General features: G+C 54.0%; 1 protein-coding gene across 1 annotated transcript; it reads right to left on the bottom strand.

The window, feature by feature from the left end:
- Positions 1–6,657: 6,657 nt before the first annotated feature.
- Positions 6,658–18,859, bottom strand: LOC120373861 (dual oxidase maturation factor 1-like). The gene is made up of 7 exons (XM_039492862.1): positions 18,801–18,859; positions 15,124–15,296; positions 13,179–13,236; positions 11,125–11,259; positions 10,700–10,913; positions 8,833–9,047; positions 6,658–6,878 (listed from the first exon to the last, which is right to left on the bottom strand). Exons 2-7 carry the CDS (start codon positions 15,268–15,270, stop codon positions 6,658–6,660), a joined length of 990 nt encoding a protein of 329 aa, XP_039348796.1. The 5' UTR covers positions 15,271–15,296; positions 18,801–18,859.
- Positions 18,860–19,638: the final 779 nt, after the last annotated feature.

Raw genomic sequence — 19,638 nt, 5'->3', positions numbered from 1 at the left:
GTCTCTGTTGTCCCTGGGGGCTTATTTCAGAACAGTTTAGCCTCCTGTCCTGACAGGGGCCTGACTTCTCCTCCCAGGAGATGTTCCCATAGTGGTGGGTTGGGGGGAACCCAGGCCCACCCTCTACTCTGCGTTCTGGCCAAGGAACCCTAATGGTAGCAGCTGTTGGCAGCCAACCTTTCACTGCCAGAGTTGCTACATTTCCCTGGGCCACTTCCCCACAGCTCTCCTGCTTCTCCCTTCTTCACCCTTACCTTAGGGCTCCCTTACTAATGGTTTGAGGGTGTCTTCATTAACCAGCCCTTCAGCTGTACTTCCTCTCCTCTGCCTGACTGGAGTGAGCCCTTTTTATAGTATCAGTGGGGCCTTAGAGTCAGGTGGTCACATTAGCTTAACGGCCTCACCTGACTCTTTGCAGGTTAATTAGAGTCAGGTGTTCTCATTAGCCTGGAGCAGCCCCTGCTCTGGTCAGTCAGGGAACAGAAAACTGTTAATCCAGTGGCCAGTATATCTGCCTTCTGCTATACCCAACTGGCCTGGATCTATCACACTTTGTTATTCTTTTGTTCCACTCTTCATTTCTATGGGGAATCTGCTAATGCACTATTACTGCCTTCCTTTTAAACAAAGGAAACTAAAATGGTAATGGCTGTTGAAAATAGCAATTCCAGTCCCAGTTAGCACTGGGGAGATACCAGCATTTGTTGCTTAATTTTATCCTACTTTTTCTACAGCAAGTTACAGTGGATCAGCATATTTGATTTGGGAGAAATGAAGTAACAGCAGCCTAAACTGAGCTTGAGCACTCCTGAATTTTGAGAGTGTTCAAATCTGGAAGGAAGGTGCTAGATTCCCTTTCTGAATATTAGATAAATCTGGAAAGGAAAAGCCAATTTCTGCTTCCATGGCTCAGACATGGAAATCCTCCTACGTGCCTGGTACTGTATCTAAAGCTGCCCAGGTCCTCTAGTAGAGCCTTCCCTCCCTTACTTATCACTTTAACTTCTGGTGGGATCCATATACCTCCCTTGCTAGGCTTTAGATAGAGAGGTGCTCTGTCCATTTAGTCCCCCCAATTCCTTCTTTGGGAGCCACAACATGAGGTCACACCAGCATCCCTCATCCAGTTTGGGGAAGTCTTCAGAGGGTGATATCTGGGCCACAGCTTTCTATACTCCTTGGGCACACTTGTTCCTCATTCACAGTGTCACCCCCTTCTAACAGCCAGCTCTCCATTCACAGCAAGCTGCAGCACATGGGGGTCTCAGCTTCCCCACTCCCTTTCCTGTTAATAGCTGCCAAGGGAATGCTGGGAAATGTTGTTCTTTCCCTGCTCTAGGGCCAGCTCTATAGGCAGGGAGCTGGCCAAGGAACTACAGCTCCCAGGCCCCCTTGGGTTCTCAGCTCCCATGCTAGATCCCTGCTGCTCCAAGGCTCACTCTCAGGGCCTCTGCTTCTGCAGCACTGCAAGAGGGGAGGAAGTGAATATTATGGGGCTCCTTCTGAGCTTTGGCCCAGTGCTATGGAGCCATTGGCACCAGGGTAAATCTGGTACTGCCCCCAGCACCAGCCTTCACCAATACTTCACCCTTACCATAGGGCTCATCTAAGTTCAGGCCCAGCAGCCAGCCAGAAGCGCTTCCTCACTCTTCCTGTCCCTGCCAGCACTAAGCTATCTGCAGTGCTGCTGTTCTTTTTAGCCAGCTAGGAGCACCATTTACATTCCTCTAGCTCCAGCAACAAACTGAGTCTATCTCTGTTGCTGTAGCTCCTTTTACATGGGCCTCCTGGGCCCTGATTGGCTGCTCCCTGCAGCCTCTGATTGGCTGCTTCCCCTGCAGCAACTTTAGGACTCCTCTACGGTTCCTGTCGTGGGATTGGTGTGGCAGGACACTGAGGTCTCCAGCAAGGGGCCTCTAGGCCTAGTCTACCCCATCACAGGCACTAAATCAGTTTAAAATCGCACCTTAAATTAAACCAGTTACATTAACCATTTTCATGTAGCTAATCCCAAAATGCTTTACAATAGCAGTGTGAAGGGCCCTTAATGTGACACCTACTAAGCAGGATTTAGTGTGAATGCAACCGAGAACCCACTCAGGGTACTTTGTTGAGGGAGATCAAATCTTAGTAAAATGGCAATAATAGGTGACTTCCACTGCTCACACATAAACTGGTGAAATGTCGGGGGCGGGGGGTGAGAGTGAGAGAAGAGACTGTTGGCACCTTACATGAGTGTCCCTTGGAGGAGCTAGTTCTATAGCATTCAAGAGGTGAGGCGATGCTCAGTTCAGTCCTAAGTCACTCACCAGAGATGGTTCAAGAAGTGAGTATTGCTGAGTCACCAAATAAGAGCCAGTGACCGCGGTCTAATTAATTTCCATGTCCCTGGAGGAGAAATCTTATAAAAAACATCTCGGTGCCACGAATCTTTAGACAGCAGGATTCCAAAAAAAAAACCCCCAATACAACTCACCAAAAAGACCCTCAAATAAAAGGGGAGACAATCCGAATCCTCACCCTTGGCGTCGAGACTCTTCACACTAAAGGACAAAACACAGGAGAGCTGGGCCAAAGCATTCTGTCTCAGGGATCTGGCTATGGAACCAGCATCCAGAGTAGACCCAGCGAGGGTAGAGTCTGACCATCTTTAGGAAACACGGCAGAACCTCCTCCTTTGAAAAGGTCTTTCTACTGTAAAAAGGACACTCACAGCATGAACACCCCTTTCTACCTACAAACGGCCACCCAGCTCTCAAAACAACCCTGGAAACCTGAAACCAATCACCTAAAGAATCCCCAAGACTAATAAATTAATACAATTTGAAAAACACTCAAAGCCTCCTACAAGCCGAGATTTTACCCTGAAAGGGGTGAAGTGCCCGATACCTATGAAGTGCACTAGGAACTTCGCTAGCACTATTGATTTTAAGTGGCCGGTGCTGCAGTGATGGGTGGCAGGATAAACCCCAAAGAGAGAGAGGTTTTAAGAGGGTATTTAAAGCAAACAGGTATCCTTTGGAAAACTGAAATCCAGCCTCAATGGCATAACCTTCAGCAGGTTCAATGCATGACAGAGACTGGGAGGGTGAAGAGGGAATCTGATGAGCAAACAGCCATGGACACAAAAACAATACACAAAAACTCCTCCAAGTATCTCAGGAGCAGGAAGCCTCTGAGAGGATGAGTGGGTCTGCTGGGGACAGACACTGAAGGGAAGCTAAATGCATCACTTTCCAGCATGAAGTGGGTGAGGAGATTACCTCAGACCTACTCTCTTCAGATAGCAAAGATGAGGCGCTGTCAGACTGAGGTCTCAGAGGAGGAGGTGCTGGGACAAGCTACATTAAAGAACAGCCAGATCACCAAGACTAGGTGGTAAGTATCAGAGGGGTAGCCATGTTAGTCTGGATCTGTAAAAAGCGACAGAGTCCTGTGGTACCTTATAGACTAACAGACGTATTGGAGCATAAGCTTTCGTCAGATACATGTAGTGGAAGTTTCCAGAAGCAGGTATAAATATGCAGGCAAGAATCAGTCTAGAGATAACGAGGTTAGTTCAATCAGGGAGGATGAGGCCTAGTTCAATCAGGGAGGATGAGGCCCTCTTCTAGCAGTTGAGGTGTGAACACCAAGGGAGGAGAAAGTGTTTTTGTAGTTGGCTAGCCATTCACAGTCTTTGTTTAATCCTGAGCTGATGGTGTCAAATTTGCAAACGAACTGAAGCTCGGCAGTTTCTCTTTGAAGTCTGGTCCTGAAGTTTTTTTGCTGCAGGATGGCCACCTTAAAATCAGCTATTGTGTGTTCAAGGAGATTGAAGTGTTCTCCTACAGGTTTTTGTATATTGCCATTCCTAATATCTGACTTGTGTCCATTTATCCTTTTATGTAGGGACTGTCCAGTTTGGCCGACATACATAGCAGAGGGGCATTGCTGGCACATGATGGCGTATATTACATTGGTGGATGTGGTGAATGAACCAGTGATGTTGTGGCTGATCTGGTTAGGTCCTGTGATGGTGTCACTGGTGTAGATATGTGGGCAGAGTTGGCACTGAGGTTTGTTGCATGGATTGGTTCCTGAGTTAGAGTTACTATGGTGCGGTGTGTGGTTGCTAGTGAAAATATGCTTAAGGTTGGTGGGTTGTCTGTGGGCGAGGACTGGCCTGCCTCCCAAGGCCTGTGAAAGTGTGGGATCATTGTCCAGGATGGGTTGTAGATCACTGATGATGCGTTGGAGAGGTTTTAGCTGATGACTGTAGGTGATGGCCAGTGGAGTTCTGTTGGTTTCTTTCTTGGGCTTGTCTTGCAGCAGGAGGCTTCTGGGTACACGTCCGGCTCTGTTGATTTGTTTCCTTACTTCCTTGTGCAGATATCGTAGTTTTGAGAATGCTTGGTGAAGAACTTGTAGGTGTTGGTCTCTGTCTGAGGGATTGGAGCAAATGTGGTTGTACCTCAGCGCTTGGCTGTAGATGATGGATCGTGTGGTGTGTCCGGAATGGAAGCTGGAGGCATGAAGGTAGGCATAGCGGTTGGTGGGTTTTTGGTAGAGGGTGGTGTTAATGTGACCATCACTTATTTGTACCGTGGTGTCTAGGAAGTGGACCTCCCATGTAGATTGGTCCAGGCTGAGGTTGATGGTAGCGTGGAAGCTGTTGAAATCATGGTGGAGTTCTTCCAGAGTCTCCTTCCCATGGGTCCAGATGATGAAGATGTCATCAGTTTAGTGTAGGTAGAGAAGGGGTGTGAGTGGACAAGAGCTGAGGAAGCGTTGTTCCAGGTCAGCCATAAAAATGTTGGCATATTGTGAGGCCATGCAGGTGCCCACAGCGGTGCCACTGGTCTGAAGGTATATATTGTCACCACATTTGAAATAATTGTGCATGAGGATAAAGTCACAGAGCTCAGCAACCAGTTGTGCTGTGACGTCATCAAGTATACTGTTCCTGACAGCTTGTATTCCATCTGTGTGTGGGATGTTTGTGTAGAGAGCCTGCACATCCATGGTGGCTAGGATGGTGTTCTCTGGAAGATCACCAACATATTGTAGTTTTCTCCAGAAATCAGTGGTGTTATGGAGATAGCTGGGAGTGCTGGTGGCGTAGAGTCTGAGTAGAGAGTCCACATATCTGGATAGTCCTTCAGTGAGAGTGCCAATTCCAGAGATGATGGGGTGGCCAGGATTTCCAGGTTTGTGGATCTTGGGTAGTAGATAGAATAACCCTGATCAGGGCTCTAAGGGTATGTTGATTTGTTCCTGTGTTAGTGTAGGGAGTGTCCTGAGTAGATGGTGCAGTTTCTTAGTATATTCCTCAGTGGGACCTGAGGAAAGTGGCATCCATCCAAGAGTTTTGAAAGAGCTCACTGAAATCAGCTCTGGTCCTGTCAGGCTGGGGGATCCTCAGGGAGCCTTATTACAGTGCCAGGGGATAGACGCCATCTTTATGAGTTTCCAGGAGGTACTTGATCCCCACTACGCCCCAGACCCCATCCCCACCCTACCCCTTCCCCCAAGCCCCCACCCTGCCTCTTCCCTCCCACTAGCTGAGCACCCACTATTTTTTTTCTATGGAGCACCCATGGAGTCAGCACCTAGGTCCAGGGGAACAGTGTGAAACAACCTTTGCAGAGAGAGTGATAAAGCATCTAGATGGGCGCTAGGTGAGGGATGAACCAGCTTGGTGCCAAGGAAGGACAATCATGTCTCTGCAGTCTTCTGGCACACTTTGACCACCCCAGAAAGCATGACCAAATGGCGCGCTCCCTGATTGTATTGATTTGGACTTTCAAAACTCCTTCCATAAAGGCCCTTGCAAGAAGCTTGTAAGGAAACTAAGTAGTACTGGAGGGAGAGGGGAAGAATTCCTGCCTGGGATCAGAAATTGACCCGGGTACGTCTACACAGCAGCAGGGAGGTGTAATTCGCAGTGTGGGCAGATATACATGCACTAGCTATGCTCAAGGGAGCACCTAGAAATAGCAGTGTGGCCACCCGAGTACAAGCCCCCCGACCCCTGGGTAATTCTCGTGTGGCTAGCATCCCACAGCCTTGCTGCTATTTTTAGGTACTAGCTCCAGCCGAGCTAGCTGGGGTCTGTCTGCCCGCACTGGGAATTACCCCTGCAGGTGCTGTGCAGCCGTACCCGAGAGAAACGAAAGAAAAACGAGGAATAAATGACCGGTTTTTAGGTAACAGCAGGTGGCTGCCCAGGGTGACATACCAGGGCTGTGTTGTTTAATACCTTCCCAAATGATCTAGGAGAGGAAGGGAGCAATGGCAACAACTATTGAGCTTAGGCAAGACTAAGGGACCTAGGGAAGCTGGGGGATGGCCAGTGGAATTCAGGCTTGGCTACTGGAAGGCAATGCACATTAGCTGCTCAGATACATGGCTGGGTCCTACACAATGCACAACCACTCGGGGGGAAGAGCTGGCCGTCGCTGGGAGCAGCTTGAGGCTAGATGGGCCCCAGGCTTGTTCGGGCCATGCCTACATGCCTCGTGTGGCTGTGCAGAGCTGTGCAGAGGGGGGCAGTTAATGGTGGACAGGCCACAAGAACGCCCTCACCCAGTCCGGGCACAGGCTGCTACCACCTTCCCATCTTGGCTCAGCTCCGCCAGGCAGGCAGGGGAATGGCGGGAACCCAGCAGGGATTCCCTACAGCTGAGTAACCATCACTTTGCAATGCTCGCTCAGGGGCGCCAGGAGCATGTCCTGCTCAGAGGAGCTTGCTTTGTCTCTCAGGGATCGCTGGACAGGCCCCTCCTCTTCCTCTTCCTCTCTCCCTTCCTTACTCAGATTAAAGACCAGCTTCAGCTTCTCAGGCTGCACAGAATTCAGGACGATCATGCCCAGCCCCAGCAGGAAGCACAGCAGCCCTGCAACACAACACGGCGGGACTAGTTACAGGCTGCATATCTGGACCTTTCCTGCACCATACTACTTCTGTGCCACCAGAGGGCTCCCTGTGCTTGGCTGAGCCTCATGGCCAACTACACAGGCTTTGGCGCCACTCTGCTCTGACGGTGCAGTCCATGATTTGGGACATGGTGAGCAGAATGGACTATAGCAGTGGCCCCCAACCTTTTCATCTGGCGGGCGCCAGATGAAGGACCGTGGCGGTGGTGGAGCACCCGCCGAAATGCCGCCGAATTTCGGCGGCATTTTGGCGGCGACGCCTCTCGATGTCGTCACTTGTCGGTGGCAAGTGGCATCATCGAGAGGCGTCGCCGCCAAAACGCCGCAGAAATTCGGCAGCATTTCGGCGGATGCTCCGCCGCCGGCCAGGACGCGGGCTCATTTAGATGCCCCTGCGGGTGCCATGGCGCTCGCAGGCACCGCGTTGGGGACCCCTGGACTATAGTATCCCAGGGGAGGCCTCCCTGTCGCATGTCATAACAAGACAGAACTCTGTGCTTGAAAAACTAAACCGCATCTCTATGGAGAGAACTATTTACAGAGCTGCTGCAACAGCATCTAGCATTCCAGCCATATGCACACTGATCGACGGCCTGGTTCCTCTTCCATTCCCTTCCCTCCTGCAACTTTGCTGCACCCTTCAAGTTCCATGCAGATTGCTACCGCTTTATATAACACAGTATCCTCCGTATTATCCATCTTGTTCCTTGTGCGCATTAACATCTTGTTCGCTTTGCAGATTGCTGCTATTGTTGCACACTGAGCAGGACATCACTGAGCTGTCTCCAGTGAGCCTTGCCCCTTTCCTCAGTAGTTACAGATAATTTAGAACCCACTAGTAAGTCTGAATAGCTAAAACTGCTGTTTCCAATGTGCATGACATTACATTCAACAGCACTGAATGCCATCTGCCATTATATACCCCCCAATCATGTAGCTTGGTTAGCTCTTTCTAAAATTCCTCACGCTCTTCTCCGATTTTGCCCATCCTCAATATTTTTGGGTCATCTGCCAATTTTACTACCTCGCTGCTCAGTTCTTTTTCCAGATCTTTAATAAATGTATCAAACCAGTCCTAGATTTACTGCTCCAATATTAGCAGAGTTGAATACGCCAAACCTTGTAGTCACTTGCTCATACTGTACTGGTGAATGCCTTCTTTGAAAATACACTAACTCTTTCCATGATGGGCATGAATTTCCAATGCTTTTCCTCTTGCACTGTTATCCAGGGCTTAACTTGTGCCAGGGCTTGCCAGGGTTGAGCCCCCAGTACCTCTAGGTTTGGCAGTTCAGAGCCCCAGCACTTCTGGGCTTGGCAGTTCACAGCTCCGGCCCCTCTGGGCTTGCCGCATCAGTTATGAAAGTAACAAAATTACTGGAGCTCCAGCACCCAACCGCTTGAGCCCTGGCACCTCTTTTGGTACAAATTAAGCACTGCTGGTATCCCAACGGTGGGGAGGGATTCAGGTAAATGGGATTACCCACCCCAAGGAGAAGCAGAAATTTGCTGTCTGATTAGAAACCTCTAATTTGTCTGACTAGGCATTTAATCAAATCCAAGGCCCTAGGGGGCCCATGAGCTGCAATGTTGCTCTGACCCATCTCTCCAGAATCACAGCCCAGGGACCTCTCCTTCCTCATGGCTAATGTAATACTGCATTTGGGGTCCAGAAAGAACTTTCTCAAGGGGCTTTTAGAGTCCTGGGCAATGTTTCCCTGGAGCTCTGAGCCAGTTTTCCCTTGTGGAATCAGGTGGAAGCATCCCACACCATCAGTTTCCTGGGGCCAAGTGCGGCGTGGTGGGAGCTGGTGGCCTTTGGTCCCACCTGTCTCCTTCTCTGTGTTGCTAGGTCACACAGTAGCACTGAATAAAAGGAAAACCTAAGTTCACTCCAAGGAGCAGCCCACTGACCTGTTGCTAGCGTGAGCCAGAAGGATGCCCCATAGACAGTCTGCAAGGAGGCTGGACCAAACCGGATGGTGCACATTGGGGAGTTCCTCGCAACAGAGAAGAAGAGCAATGAGCAGATCAGCAGCGCTGCTGTGAGCAGGATCATGTAGCTTCCATACAGCAGGACTGGCATGGAGAAGAGCATGTTGGAAATCAGCCAGGTGCAGAAGGCCAACCTGCGAGAGAGCAGTGGGGTTGAAAGGAGAGGCCGTCCCTCGCTTTTACACTGACCTGCTTTGGGCTGCTCCCTAGCCCTTCTCTCCGACCCCTAGTGGGCAGCATCCTCATCACCTGCCCCTGCGGTCGTCATCCTTTGCACTGGTATAAAGGGCTACAGAGAGCAAGGCCCACAGATCCCATGGCCTCTGCACTGAACCCAACCTCACACCTCGCCCGAGAGGCACTTCCGGCTGAGCTCAGCCCCGGTGTAATGCTACTGAATTCCAGGGATGACTTTGTTAGAGGAGCCCAGTTGGACACACTTGCCCTTGAAACCACTTTCTCCTTGGCAACAGGGAGGACTAGGGACGGTGATAGTGTGCAGTGAGAACTGGGCTAAGTGTGCAAGTGTAGGGGTCCCAGTGCTCACAGGACACATGCGCCTCTTCACTCCTCAACTAGGGGAACATCTCCCTTTGAGAGGCCTCGGAATCCATGGGACCAGGGCCGGCTCCAGGCACCAGCGCAGCAAGCTGGTGCTTGGGGCGGCCCATGGAAGGAGGTGGCAAGTCCAGGTCTTCGGGGGCAATTTGGCAGCAGGTCCCTCAGTCCCTCTGCTGCCAAATTGCCACCAAAGAATGAAGCAGCGGCGGTAGAGCAGCCGCCGAAGTGCCGCCGATCGTGGCTTTTTTTTTTTCTCTTCACCGCTTGGGGAGGCAAAAAAGCTGGAGCCAGCCCTGCATGGGACGTGTGCATACAGAATTTCCTAACTACCCATGCCAGATGGCATTATCAAGGGACACACCTGCTCTGTGATGCCAGGCCCCCCACAGCGGCATTGCCAGGGGGTGCTCTGGATATTGATAAACACTTCTTGGGAGATGACCCCCACCGTTCTAAAGCAAGACCCTACAGCAGTTTGGGCCAGGGAGTGACAAAGAACATGGTACCCCACTGACGCTGCAGGAGGGCTTTTGGGAGGCAGAATGCAATTACCAGAGGCGGAGTTTGGCTGGGATGAGACCTAACATCCCTAGTTCTGCAAAAATGCCATGTAACCATAACTGACCATGGGTGGCCAGGGCCTTGGCTGTGTCTCCTCCAGGATTGGCACCTCCACCTATCCCCTAAGTGATGCACTGAATCGTCACTGACTGAGAACGAAGAGTACCAGCTACAGAACCAGCAATTTCTGGAGCATCTCAGAGGGGTTCTTGTCACCCAATTACTGGCCTTGCTTAGCTTCTGAGCTGGCATGGCAGCAGGTCATGAACCCAGCTAAGTAAACCTTAGCTCAGTGCTAAGAGCATCTAGATAACTCTGCAGACCGCTCATCAGTGGAGCAACCTGTCAGATGCTATTCAAACCTTGGACAGTCATTTCCTAAGGATGGTTTATGGCCAATGAAATCAGTCCCAGTATGATGCTACATTGAGCTGCACACTGTGCATCTCAGGAAGCTACTGAAGTTCTTTAAAAAGCAACAAAGAGTCCTGTGGCACCTTATAGACTAACAGACGTATTGGAGCATAAGCTTTCGTAGGTGAATACCCCCTTTGTCAGGATGAAGTGGGTGAATACCCACTGAAGTTCTTTGACCTTCTACCCAAGAGGAGCCCCTTCCTTTGTGGACGGTTCTCCCAAGGCGCGGCGTCTTGCTGGGCCTTACCACAGAGTGACAGAGGTATAGTGGCCGGAGATCCTATACTGGCTGTGCACGCCACACGGGCTGTGCTGGCTAAACTTCTCTGCCACATACAGGATGGGGCTGGGCAGCCCCTTCGCCAGGCTGTGCGCGTAGATGCAGGTGTAGTCTGCTCCCAAGTGCCAGGCAAAATGTTCGTTGTAGTTGATGGTTTCACTGATCTGATTCACTGGGTTCCCTGCAGGAAAGAGACGTGTTTCTGTTCTGCAGAAGATCAAGGAGACCGAGCACATGGGGAAGGGGAGCTGGGAAGAGCGCTCAGTCACCCAAGGGCAGGGCACTTTTGCTGATCTTACCTCCCCTCTGTCCTGCCAGTCTGCCCCGGGAGAGCTGAAAGACCCCAGTGCCTCCCCCTCCTACTCGCACTTGACTCAAAGACCTGGACTCACCCACTAGCGTGATGTTGACCCCTGCCAAGCCGATATGCAGGCCAATTTCTGCGTTCACTATGGCGCGGCTGAAGGATTTGTAGGAGGTGTTCACCATCACCCGGCCAATCTCCCAGTCCCTGGTGAAGTTAACACCTGTGAACATGGCAGTAATCAGACATAGCCCCTGTGCTACTGAACCAGCCATTGACTGTGCACAAAGATCGAGGGACAAACTCCTTGTCTCCATAGCAGCAGCCAAGCGCCTGTACATCAGAGGGGTGTGCACCAAGAGTGCTCTAACATAAGGCTGCCCTGTAACTGCGCCATGTAGACCATGTGGGCGGGCCAACTAGATACCTTCCACAGCATGACAGCAGGGTCTGCGTGGGGCAGTCAGAGCACAGCCCCATCTCAGCGTGATCTCCATGACTGTCCTGCTCAGCTGAACCGAAGGCCACGGTGTGTCCTGCCCGTCCTAGCCCCAGTATGGAGAGCCTCACATCCCAGCGGAAGACACACCATCAGTGGTGGCCTCTGGTGAGGGGGGCAAAGGCACTTGGTCCCCCGTCCCCTCAGCAAAGAGCAGGCCAGGGGCCGCTAGGCTGGGGGCGGGCACTGGGTTCTGCATGGGCATGGGGGGAGCTGGGCTGCTTGCAGGGGCAGTGGAATTTGTGGGGAGGCTCGTTTGCATGGGGCACTGGTTTTGGGGGGATGGGGCTTCGGGTGAACATGAGCAAAGCCATCTGGCCTCTGTGGTGCCCTTGAGCCCCAGAGCATTGCCGGGGAGCCTGAATGACAAATGCACGACCTCAGCTCACCTCTGGGCGGGATTTCACTTTCTGGCCTCTGTGTGAATGACCCGTTCTGCAGCGTAGGGCAAAGGAGCCTGTCGGTCACATGCAGAGGTCAAGCGCTGGCAGCCAGCCCCGAAGGGTTTATTTACTTTGAGATGTACAGCACCCAGCGCTGGCGGTGGCCTGGTCACCGCTCACAGCTTCTGTGCAAGTATGATTGAATCCTGCACATCCGTCCCAGCACAGGCGCTGACTTTTATTTTTCCCAGTGAGTGCTGTACCCCTGCTCTGCCCCGAGGCCCCGCCCCAGAGGCCCCATCCTGACTCCACCTCTTCCTGCCCTTGCTCCATCTCTTCCCGCTCCCACTCCACCCCCTACCCCAAGGCCCCCCGCCACTCCCTGAGCGCCCCCTGCCAGCTGCTGAACAGCTGATCGGTGGCCCCACCAAACAGCTGTGGCTGGTAGGTGCTGAGCACCCCCTATTTTTTCTATGGGTGCTTGAGCCCTGGAGCACCCATGGAGTCCGTGCCTCTGGCTTCAGCATCTCCACTCACTGAATGTCAGCGGTCTCGTCTCTGAGAGCTGCCCTTTCCCTGATGCCACCAGGCGGATGGCACCGTGCTGCTGGGATGCCAGGGCACTGCAGCCCTGCATGCCTGAAAGGGATCTCACTGAGCCCAAGGGGAAAGGGCTGGATCGCTATCCCAAGGGACTGCAATTCCCTCGGTACCCATAGATCAGACACCCCCCCCCGCGCACCTTCCCCACCCTTGCCCCTAGAAAGGCTGCAGTCAGGAGGTGGTGGCAACTCTCAGCACACCTATCAGCCCAGGCCTCTCTGACGAGGTGCAACAGAGGGTCCCGCTGAAGTGCGAGTGTTTGTGATGTAGACACATTCGTGACTAGGGGCCCCCAGCAGCTGTCCGGTGGCAGTGGGCTGTGTGTTCTGTCAGTGCCGGGAGATGACCCCCAGAGGAGAGCTGCTTGAATGACTTGTTGCAAATAAATTATCCTAGCAGGGCCAGCCATTCCTCTGCTCGCTAACTGCACTGTTGAAGCCAGCGCCTCGGAATGTTAGTCAAAAAAGGGATCGAGTCGTCTTCTTTCCCCACGGAGTACTCAATGGGACACCCCCCCTTCCTTGATCCTCATCAACCTTTGCTCTTCCTCGCCTCTCTACTGGGGAGGGCTTCTTGCTATTTCCCGCTTTGTTCCAGCCTCCCTGCCTGAAGGGGCAGATGACTACAGGGAACCGGGGCGTGGCAGCAAGTACTCACTGAGAATCACTGCTCCAATGAAGAGGCTGGTGACCACTCTCAGGAGCCAGAAGAACCTCTGTAGGGAGGACAGGACAGATCAGGAGCCAGCCACATTCCACTATCCAGGCTGTGAACTCAACAGAGGCCAATGGCAGAACCAGAGAAGTTCTATTAACTTCATGGTTCCTGTAGGCCAGGGCTGGCCAGGAATTTCTGATCAAAACATTTTTCCTTCCGAAAACAGGGCTTCATTGAAATCACCACTTTCTGTGGGAAAAGATTGATTTCAGAGGGATTTTCCAATGGGAAAATCAAAACAAATGAGTTCAGTTAGAAACCTCAACCCGAAACAAATCACAGTGTTTTGGAACCTGCCCCACTCCTGAGTAGGGTGACCAGATAACAAGTGTGAAAAATCGGGACACATTTTTGGAGGCGTGGGGGGGCATAATTGCGTATATAAGACAAAGCCCGTAATATCAGGATGGTCCTGATAATATCGGGATGTCAGGTCACCCTACTCCTGAGCCCCCAGGGCACTGCAGTGGGAGTGGTGGAGTCTGAAACAAACTGAGATGGGACAGGAAACTGCAACTCCCCCGAGTCACTGCGGCAGCTCCCTCACAGGGAAAGACAGCTGTGCATCATGGGAGATGGAGTCCAGCTGTGGAGTGGGGCCTCTAGGGGAAAATGGGGGCGGAGGGCCACAGACCTACAACACCCTGAGGCACTGCGGTTTCACAGGCCAAAGGAGCATTCTGAAATGTTTTGAAAGGTGAAACCTTTCAGCAGGTTGAAAATGAGGTAGCAGTGTTCTGTTTCCATGTTCCCAAATGGAACTTTTCCTGAACTTTTCAATTCACTAGAAGTTTAAACATTGCAACATTTTGTCCCAATTCAGGAAGAAAACATGTCACCATATTGGAATCTGACACCAGACGGGAAACCTGTTGGTCAATCAGGTCTAATATAAGCACACGTGACCAGGGCTATTGTATTTTATCCCCGTGTTGGGGACAGTCTGAGGTCACAGTGAGGGTTTGGCTTGAAGATGGAGGCAGGGGTGTGTTGGGTGGGGTTTCAGTTGCTACAAGGCCAGTGCATTCCTTGTGGAGGTGTGGAGATTAACTGATAGGACGTGGGGTGTCGTGGCATGTGATGTGTGGCTTTCTTCACTGAAATTCTCCTTGTTTCTATGGGGTTGTGTGGGTGGGTTTCACACATCAGCTGTGGGATGGTGGGACAGATACCACCAAGACTAGAGCTGGGCAGGCGCTGAAAGCAGGACTGGTGCAAGGATATTTTGTGCCTCACAAGTCTGGCAGTTGGTCCAGACCTCCACGAGATGGGGCCAGATATGGGAGTCGGAGCCAGGTCCAGGCTCCGGGCCCACCTCTAGATAACACCTCAGACATTAAAGAGTCCATGAAAGCAGGCTTCTGACCCAGTGTCCTTGGCGAGGCTAGCCCCCTCCATGCTGCTTTTCATTAGGAGGAGTGCCCAGAGTGCATTTCCCCTGGTCAGAGTTGCTGCAATAGCCACTCTAGTTCCCTGGATGGTGACTAGCGACTCGGTTACAGGGGAAGTGATGTGTCCCCCTGGGGTCTCATACACACTGAGTGTGTCGCTGTCTCTCCTTGGGGGAGGGGAGGGCTCTCTGCCTCCTCAGCACTTCAGTGGGTTATTCTAGTGGCCAGATGGCCGCTCACGCCCCCCGCAGTCCCCAGAGTGCCTCCCCAGCATACAAGTTCAATATCATCTGCCCCCAGGGGAGTTCACCCATCCAGAGACAGTGTCAGCTGTTCTGTGCCATCATGGCCTATCAGTCTGTGCCACGTACCCAGCGGCGGAGCTCTGAGTCCACCAGCCAGGAGGAAAGGGGAGAACTCCCCCTTGCTTTTAGTCTAGTATGGGGAGCTGGCATCCCCCACCCCCACCCCCACCACTGAACCCCGGCCCTTACCCCTTTGCCCCGGATTCCAGGCAGGATGAGAATGAACATGGCCAACATGGTGAGGAACACCGAGATGATCAGGACCAAGGTCGTGTTAAAGGGGAAAGGCGTCCTGGTGTTGGGGTAGAAGGGGAAGGAGCCATCGAACAAGGTCATCACAGTGCCTGGGAGAGGCAGGAGATCTACAGACACAACACAAGCAGCGAGTCAAACGAATGCTTCTGGCTATTCCTCCCCGCAGAGCAGGGACACACGTCCTCCTCTCTGGGGAACAGAGGAAATATAACCTGGGATACCAGCCCTGCTTCCTCCAGCTCTGCTGGCACCCCTCAGTCCCAGCCCACAGCCCCCTGCTATCCCAGCCCTGCCCCCCCCAGCTCTGTCAGTGCCCCTCAGTCCCAGCCCTGCCCCCCCAGCTCTGCCGGCGCCCCTCAGTCCCAGCCCACAACCCCCTGCTATCCCAGCCCTGCCCCCCCAGCTCTGCCGGCGCCCCTCAGTCCCAGCCCACAGCCCCCTGCTATCCCAGCCCTGCCCCCCCAGCTCTGCCGGCGCCCCTCAGTCCCAGCCCACAACCCCTGCTATCCAGCCCTGCCCCAGCTCTGCCAGCACCCCTCAGTCCCAGCACACAGCCCCCTGCTATCCCAGCCCTGCCCACCCCAGCTCTGCCAGTGCCCCTCAGTCCCAGCCCTGCCCCCAGCTCTGCCGACGCCCCTCAGTCCCAGCCCACAGCCCCCTGCTATCCCAGCCCTGCCCCCCCGCTCTGCCAGCGCCCCGCAGTCCCAGCTCACAGCCCCCGGCTATCCCAGCCCTGCCTCCAGCTCTGCCAGGGCCCCTCAGTCCCTGCTCACAGCCCCCTGCTATCCCAGCCCTGCCTCCAGCTCTGCCAGCGCCCCTCAGTCCCAGCTCACAGCCCCCCACTATCCCAGCCCTGCCCCCCCAGCTCTGTCAATGCCCCTCAGTCCCAGCCCTGCCCCCCAGCTCTGCCGGCGCCCCTCAGTCCCAGCCCACAGCCCCCTGCTATCCCAGCCCTGCCCCCAGCTCTGCCCGCCCCTCAGTCCCAGCCCTGCCCCCCCAGCTCTGCCGATGCCCCTCAGTCCCAGACCCCAGTCCCCTGCTATCCCAGTCCTGGACACTGTTGTTTTAATGTAGATGGAATATAAGGGCCAAAGATGCTATCACAACCCAGTTATTGTTTAACAATAACCAGTTTTGAACAAGGCATGGGGTTTGGTGTGCAGAGACCCTTGGCCTGCTCAGGCTCATGGCAAACGCACCATTCAACAGTATTTTAACTTTTTATTAAGAATACAAAAAAGAAGGACAAACAATTAAAGCCTTTGAGATAGGTCGTTTCCCAGCTCAGAAATAGTCCCGCTCACTAGCCCCTGCCCCATCTTTTGAGGGAATCAAAATGCCTAGACCAAACAAGCCATGTTTCAATAAAATGTGATTTAAAAAACCATGTATCTTGTGAGTCCCGTCAACAGAAATATCAGAGTCTCAAAAATGGCTCATCGATATCACCTCAAATTTGAGGGAAAAAACCCCCAACCATAAAAGTTGCACAATTTGAAGTGGAAACGGCCTTTGCTGAGGCTCTCCGAAAGCAGCCAGTCAGGTCCATCAGTATAGTGGAAAGCAAGACGCCTCCTGAACCATGGGAGGGGTCTGGCTGTCGCTGGTCGCCCTGGTTTTGGCCCATGCTCTGGCTGTTTCATGGGCCAGCTTCTCAGGACAGCTCAGCATTCTGGGTTGGGGATACGGGCGCTGGGAACTGCTGAAAAGCTGGTCCGAGGTGTGGGCACTGAGCACACAGAGATCGGCCCACCCCGCAGATTTACAGACTACAGGCAGTGAGTCACCCTGTGCATATGCTGCCAGCCTGTCCCTCCATGAGTCGCAAATGGATCTGCCACCGGTCAATAAAGGAAAACTAGTAAGTCATCATGGGAACAAATTCTTCACGGCTCCCTCATGCCTGCCCAGGACCCCAGAGACATGGCACGAGGCTGCAGAACCCCCTCAAAGCCTCTTCGCACATCTGAACTGCCTACTGTCTCGTCCCCTGGGAAATCGTCTCCTGCATTCACAGGCAAGAGAGGCCAGGGCCTCGGGCAGGGTAGGCACACGTCGGGAGGGGCAAATATACTTCACTTGGGCCCAGCGCAGTGCCAGGGCAAATGCCCTCCCTAGCTCGGTCATGATAACAAAGGGGCAGGGAGAGGAGGGGAAACACGGGGCTCTCAGGACCACGGGCATTTCAGCCAAACAGCGGTTGCACTAGCTTTTTCGCTGCCCCAAGCACGGCAGGCAGGCTGCCTCGGCAGCTTGCCTGCAGGTCAGGAGATCCCCGGTCCCGCAGATTCGGCAGCTTGGCGGGACCGGCGGCCCTCCAGCAGGCGTGCCGCTGACAGCTGCCTGACTGCCGCCCTCACAGGGACCGGCAGGTCGCCCCCCGCAGCGTGCCACCCCAGGCACGCGCTTGAAGCGCCGGTGCCTGGAACCGCCGCTGCAGCCAAAGAACAAGGAGCTGCTGAGGGCGCTTCCAAGCTGGCCAGAGTGATAGAACGCTAAACTATATTATACTGTTCAGCCACCAGGTGGCACCATGCATCAAATACCTTATTTAAAGGCCCCTCAGCCATCCCTGCAAGAGCCTTAAAGAAAGAATCGAATGATGAACACATCTGGGGCGCATAAGCCAGCCCCGATCTGGTACTGGAGCATGACAGCCAGTGTCTCCTGCCAACTCCATGGAGACCAGCTCAGGTCTCTGCTCCTGTGCTGTGCTCTCACTAGACTGCAGTCTGTCCTTGGGGGCCAGGCTGGGGGTACTAGGGATAGGGGGACCCAAAGCAGCACAATCCCCATCCAGGGCTGGCACTTCCACTAGGCGATCCTAGGCAGTTTCCTAGGGCGGCAGGATTTAGGGGGTGGCATTTTTCCGCCCTTGGTGGAAATTCGGCGGCGGGGGGGTCCTTCCGCTCCGGGTCTTTGGCGGAAATTCGGCGGCGGGTCCTTCACTCGCACCGGGACCCACCGCCGAAGTGCCCCGAGGATGTGGAGCGGAAGGACCCTCGCCGCCGAATGCTCAGAGGAGGAGCGCTGCCACCTAGGGTGGCAAAAACCCTGGCGCCGCTCCTGTCCCCACCTCCCCCATTCAGTAACATTGGCTGCATGTTCTTGCTGGTGCCCAAAGCGCTGGGCCTGAGGGGCTTGTTGAGATGGTGACATTCAGCCCCAAGTGGGTGCTGAGCTGGCCATTCCAGTTCTAGGTGAGGGGCCCTTTTCCTTGTACTGTCACGGAGCTCTCTCTGCCCCTTCCCTGCAGCAGTGCTCAGAGGAGACGGGCGACTCTGGGGTGCAGTGAGTGACCCCCCCAACACCACAGTCCAGGAGGCTGATCATGCCACAGACGCCTGCTCAGGAGTATATGGCCGCAGGGAAGCAAGACTGCAGCTTCCCCCCACCCCATTCCCATGTACAGAGCAGCCTGTGTCACCATGGCAGTGAGGCACTTAGTTCCCGTGGGCAGTTAGTTGCCAGCACCCCCAGCAAAGGGGGTGTCCCAGAAGCTCCACTCTGCCCGCAGAAATGCCCCCATCCCCCCACGCGCCAGGCCTGGCTCTCCCCCGGCTGTGTGTGAGAGCACAGCACTGGGACAGCAGCGACGCACGCTGACTTACCCGTCGCCGCTAATCACGAATGGCTGGCTGGGCTGCTGAGCAGTGGTTCCACACGCGGCTGAGCACTGGCTAGAGAATGAGAGCTGATCTCCCTCTCTCTATATAGGAACTCCCTGGGCAATGGGCAGGCGGCCAGGCCTGCGCGTCTTGGCTGTGCTTTTCCCCATGGCACATTCCTCCTGCACTCCAACAGCAGCAGGTTGCTGGAGTGTGTCAGGGAAGCACCAGCCCCACCCACACCTGAGCAACATCTTCCTGCGACTGCAGTTACCCACACCTGCTCCAAGCCCCGGCGCAGAGAGGAGGCAGCAAAGCCACAGACACGACCTCCCGACCTGCTGCAGCAGCGAGCACCCTCTGGGTGCTGAGGGCCTGCTGGGAACCTGCTGGGAGAGAGGGGTGCAGGGGAGAGGCACGTTCCAAACTCTGTCCTGCCCCCGCTGGCCCCTTTGGGTTAGTTTCAGTCAAGCAAAAAGCTGGACAGTTAAAAGTTCCAGTTGCCTTTTTCAATGAGCCCATTTGGGGGCAGCTGAACTCCCCTCTGACCCTGCCCAGCACAGGCTCCTCCCTAAATCCAGGGCGGGGGTGTGCAGAATCGGTGTCGATCCAGCACCGTGTCAGTGAGACAACATGGGCTGCCAAGGACCCTGAGCTGCATGTTACACATTGGGCCAGTCCTGCTTTCACTTCCAACAGCCTCACGGACTGGGATCAGCCTGGGTTCACCTCTCCCTGTCTGAGAGCAGAGTCTGGCCCTGTGGTGAGCAGGTGAGAGAGCAGGGGTGGGTGGGGCTGCACTGTAACTTGCACCATTTGGCAGGGGTGCCACATGACATGC

Source organism: Mauremys reevesii, linkage group 10 (assembly GCF_016161935.1).
Source record: "Mauremys reevesii isolate NIE-2019 linkage group 10, ASM1616193v1, whole genome shotgun sequence".
Taxonomy (NCBI): domain Eukaryota; kingdom Metazoa; phylum Chordata; order Testudines; family Geoemydidae; genus Mauremys; species Mauremys reevesii.
Note: the sequence above shows the minus strand (reverse complement) of the source record. Positions and strands in the feature narration are given on the sequence as shown.

Coding starts and splice junctions, on each gene's coding strand:
- LOC120373861 (XM_039492862.1), bottom strand. CDS start 15,270: ATGACCTTGTTCGATGGCTCCTTCCCCTTCTACCCCAACACCAGGACG. Junction 9,048..10,699: donor TATACCTCTGTCACTCTGTG/GTAAGGCCCAGC, acceptor GCTCTCTCGCAG/GTTGGCCTTCTGCACCTGGC. Junction 6,879..8,832: donor CTGGCTCACGCTAGCAACAG/GTCAGTGGGCTG, acceptor GTTGTGTTGCAG/GGCTGCTGTGCTTCCTGCTG.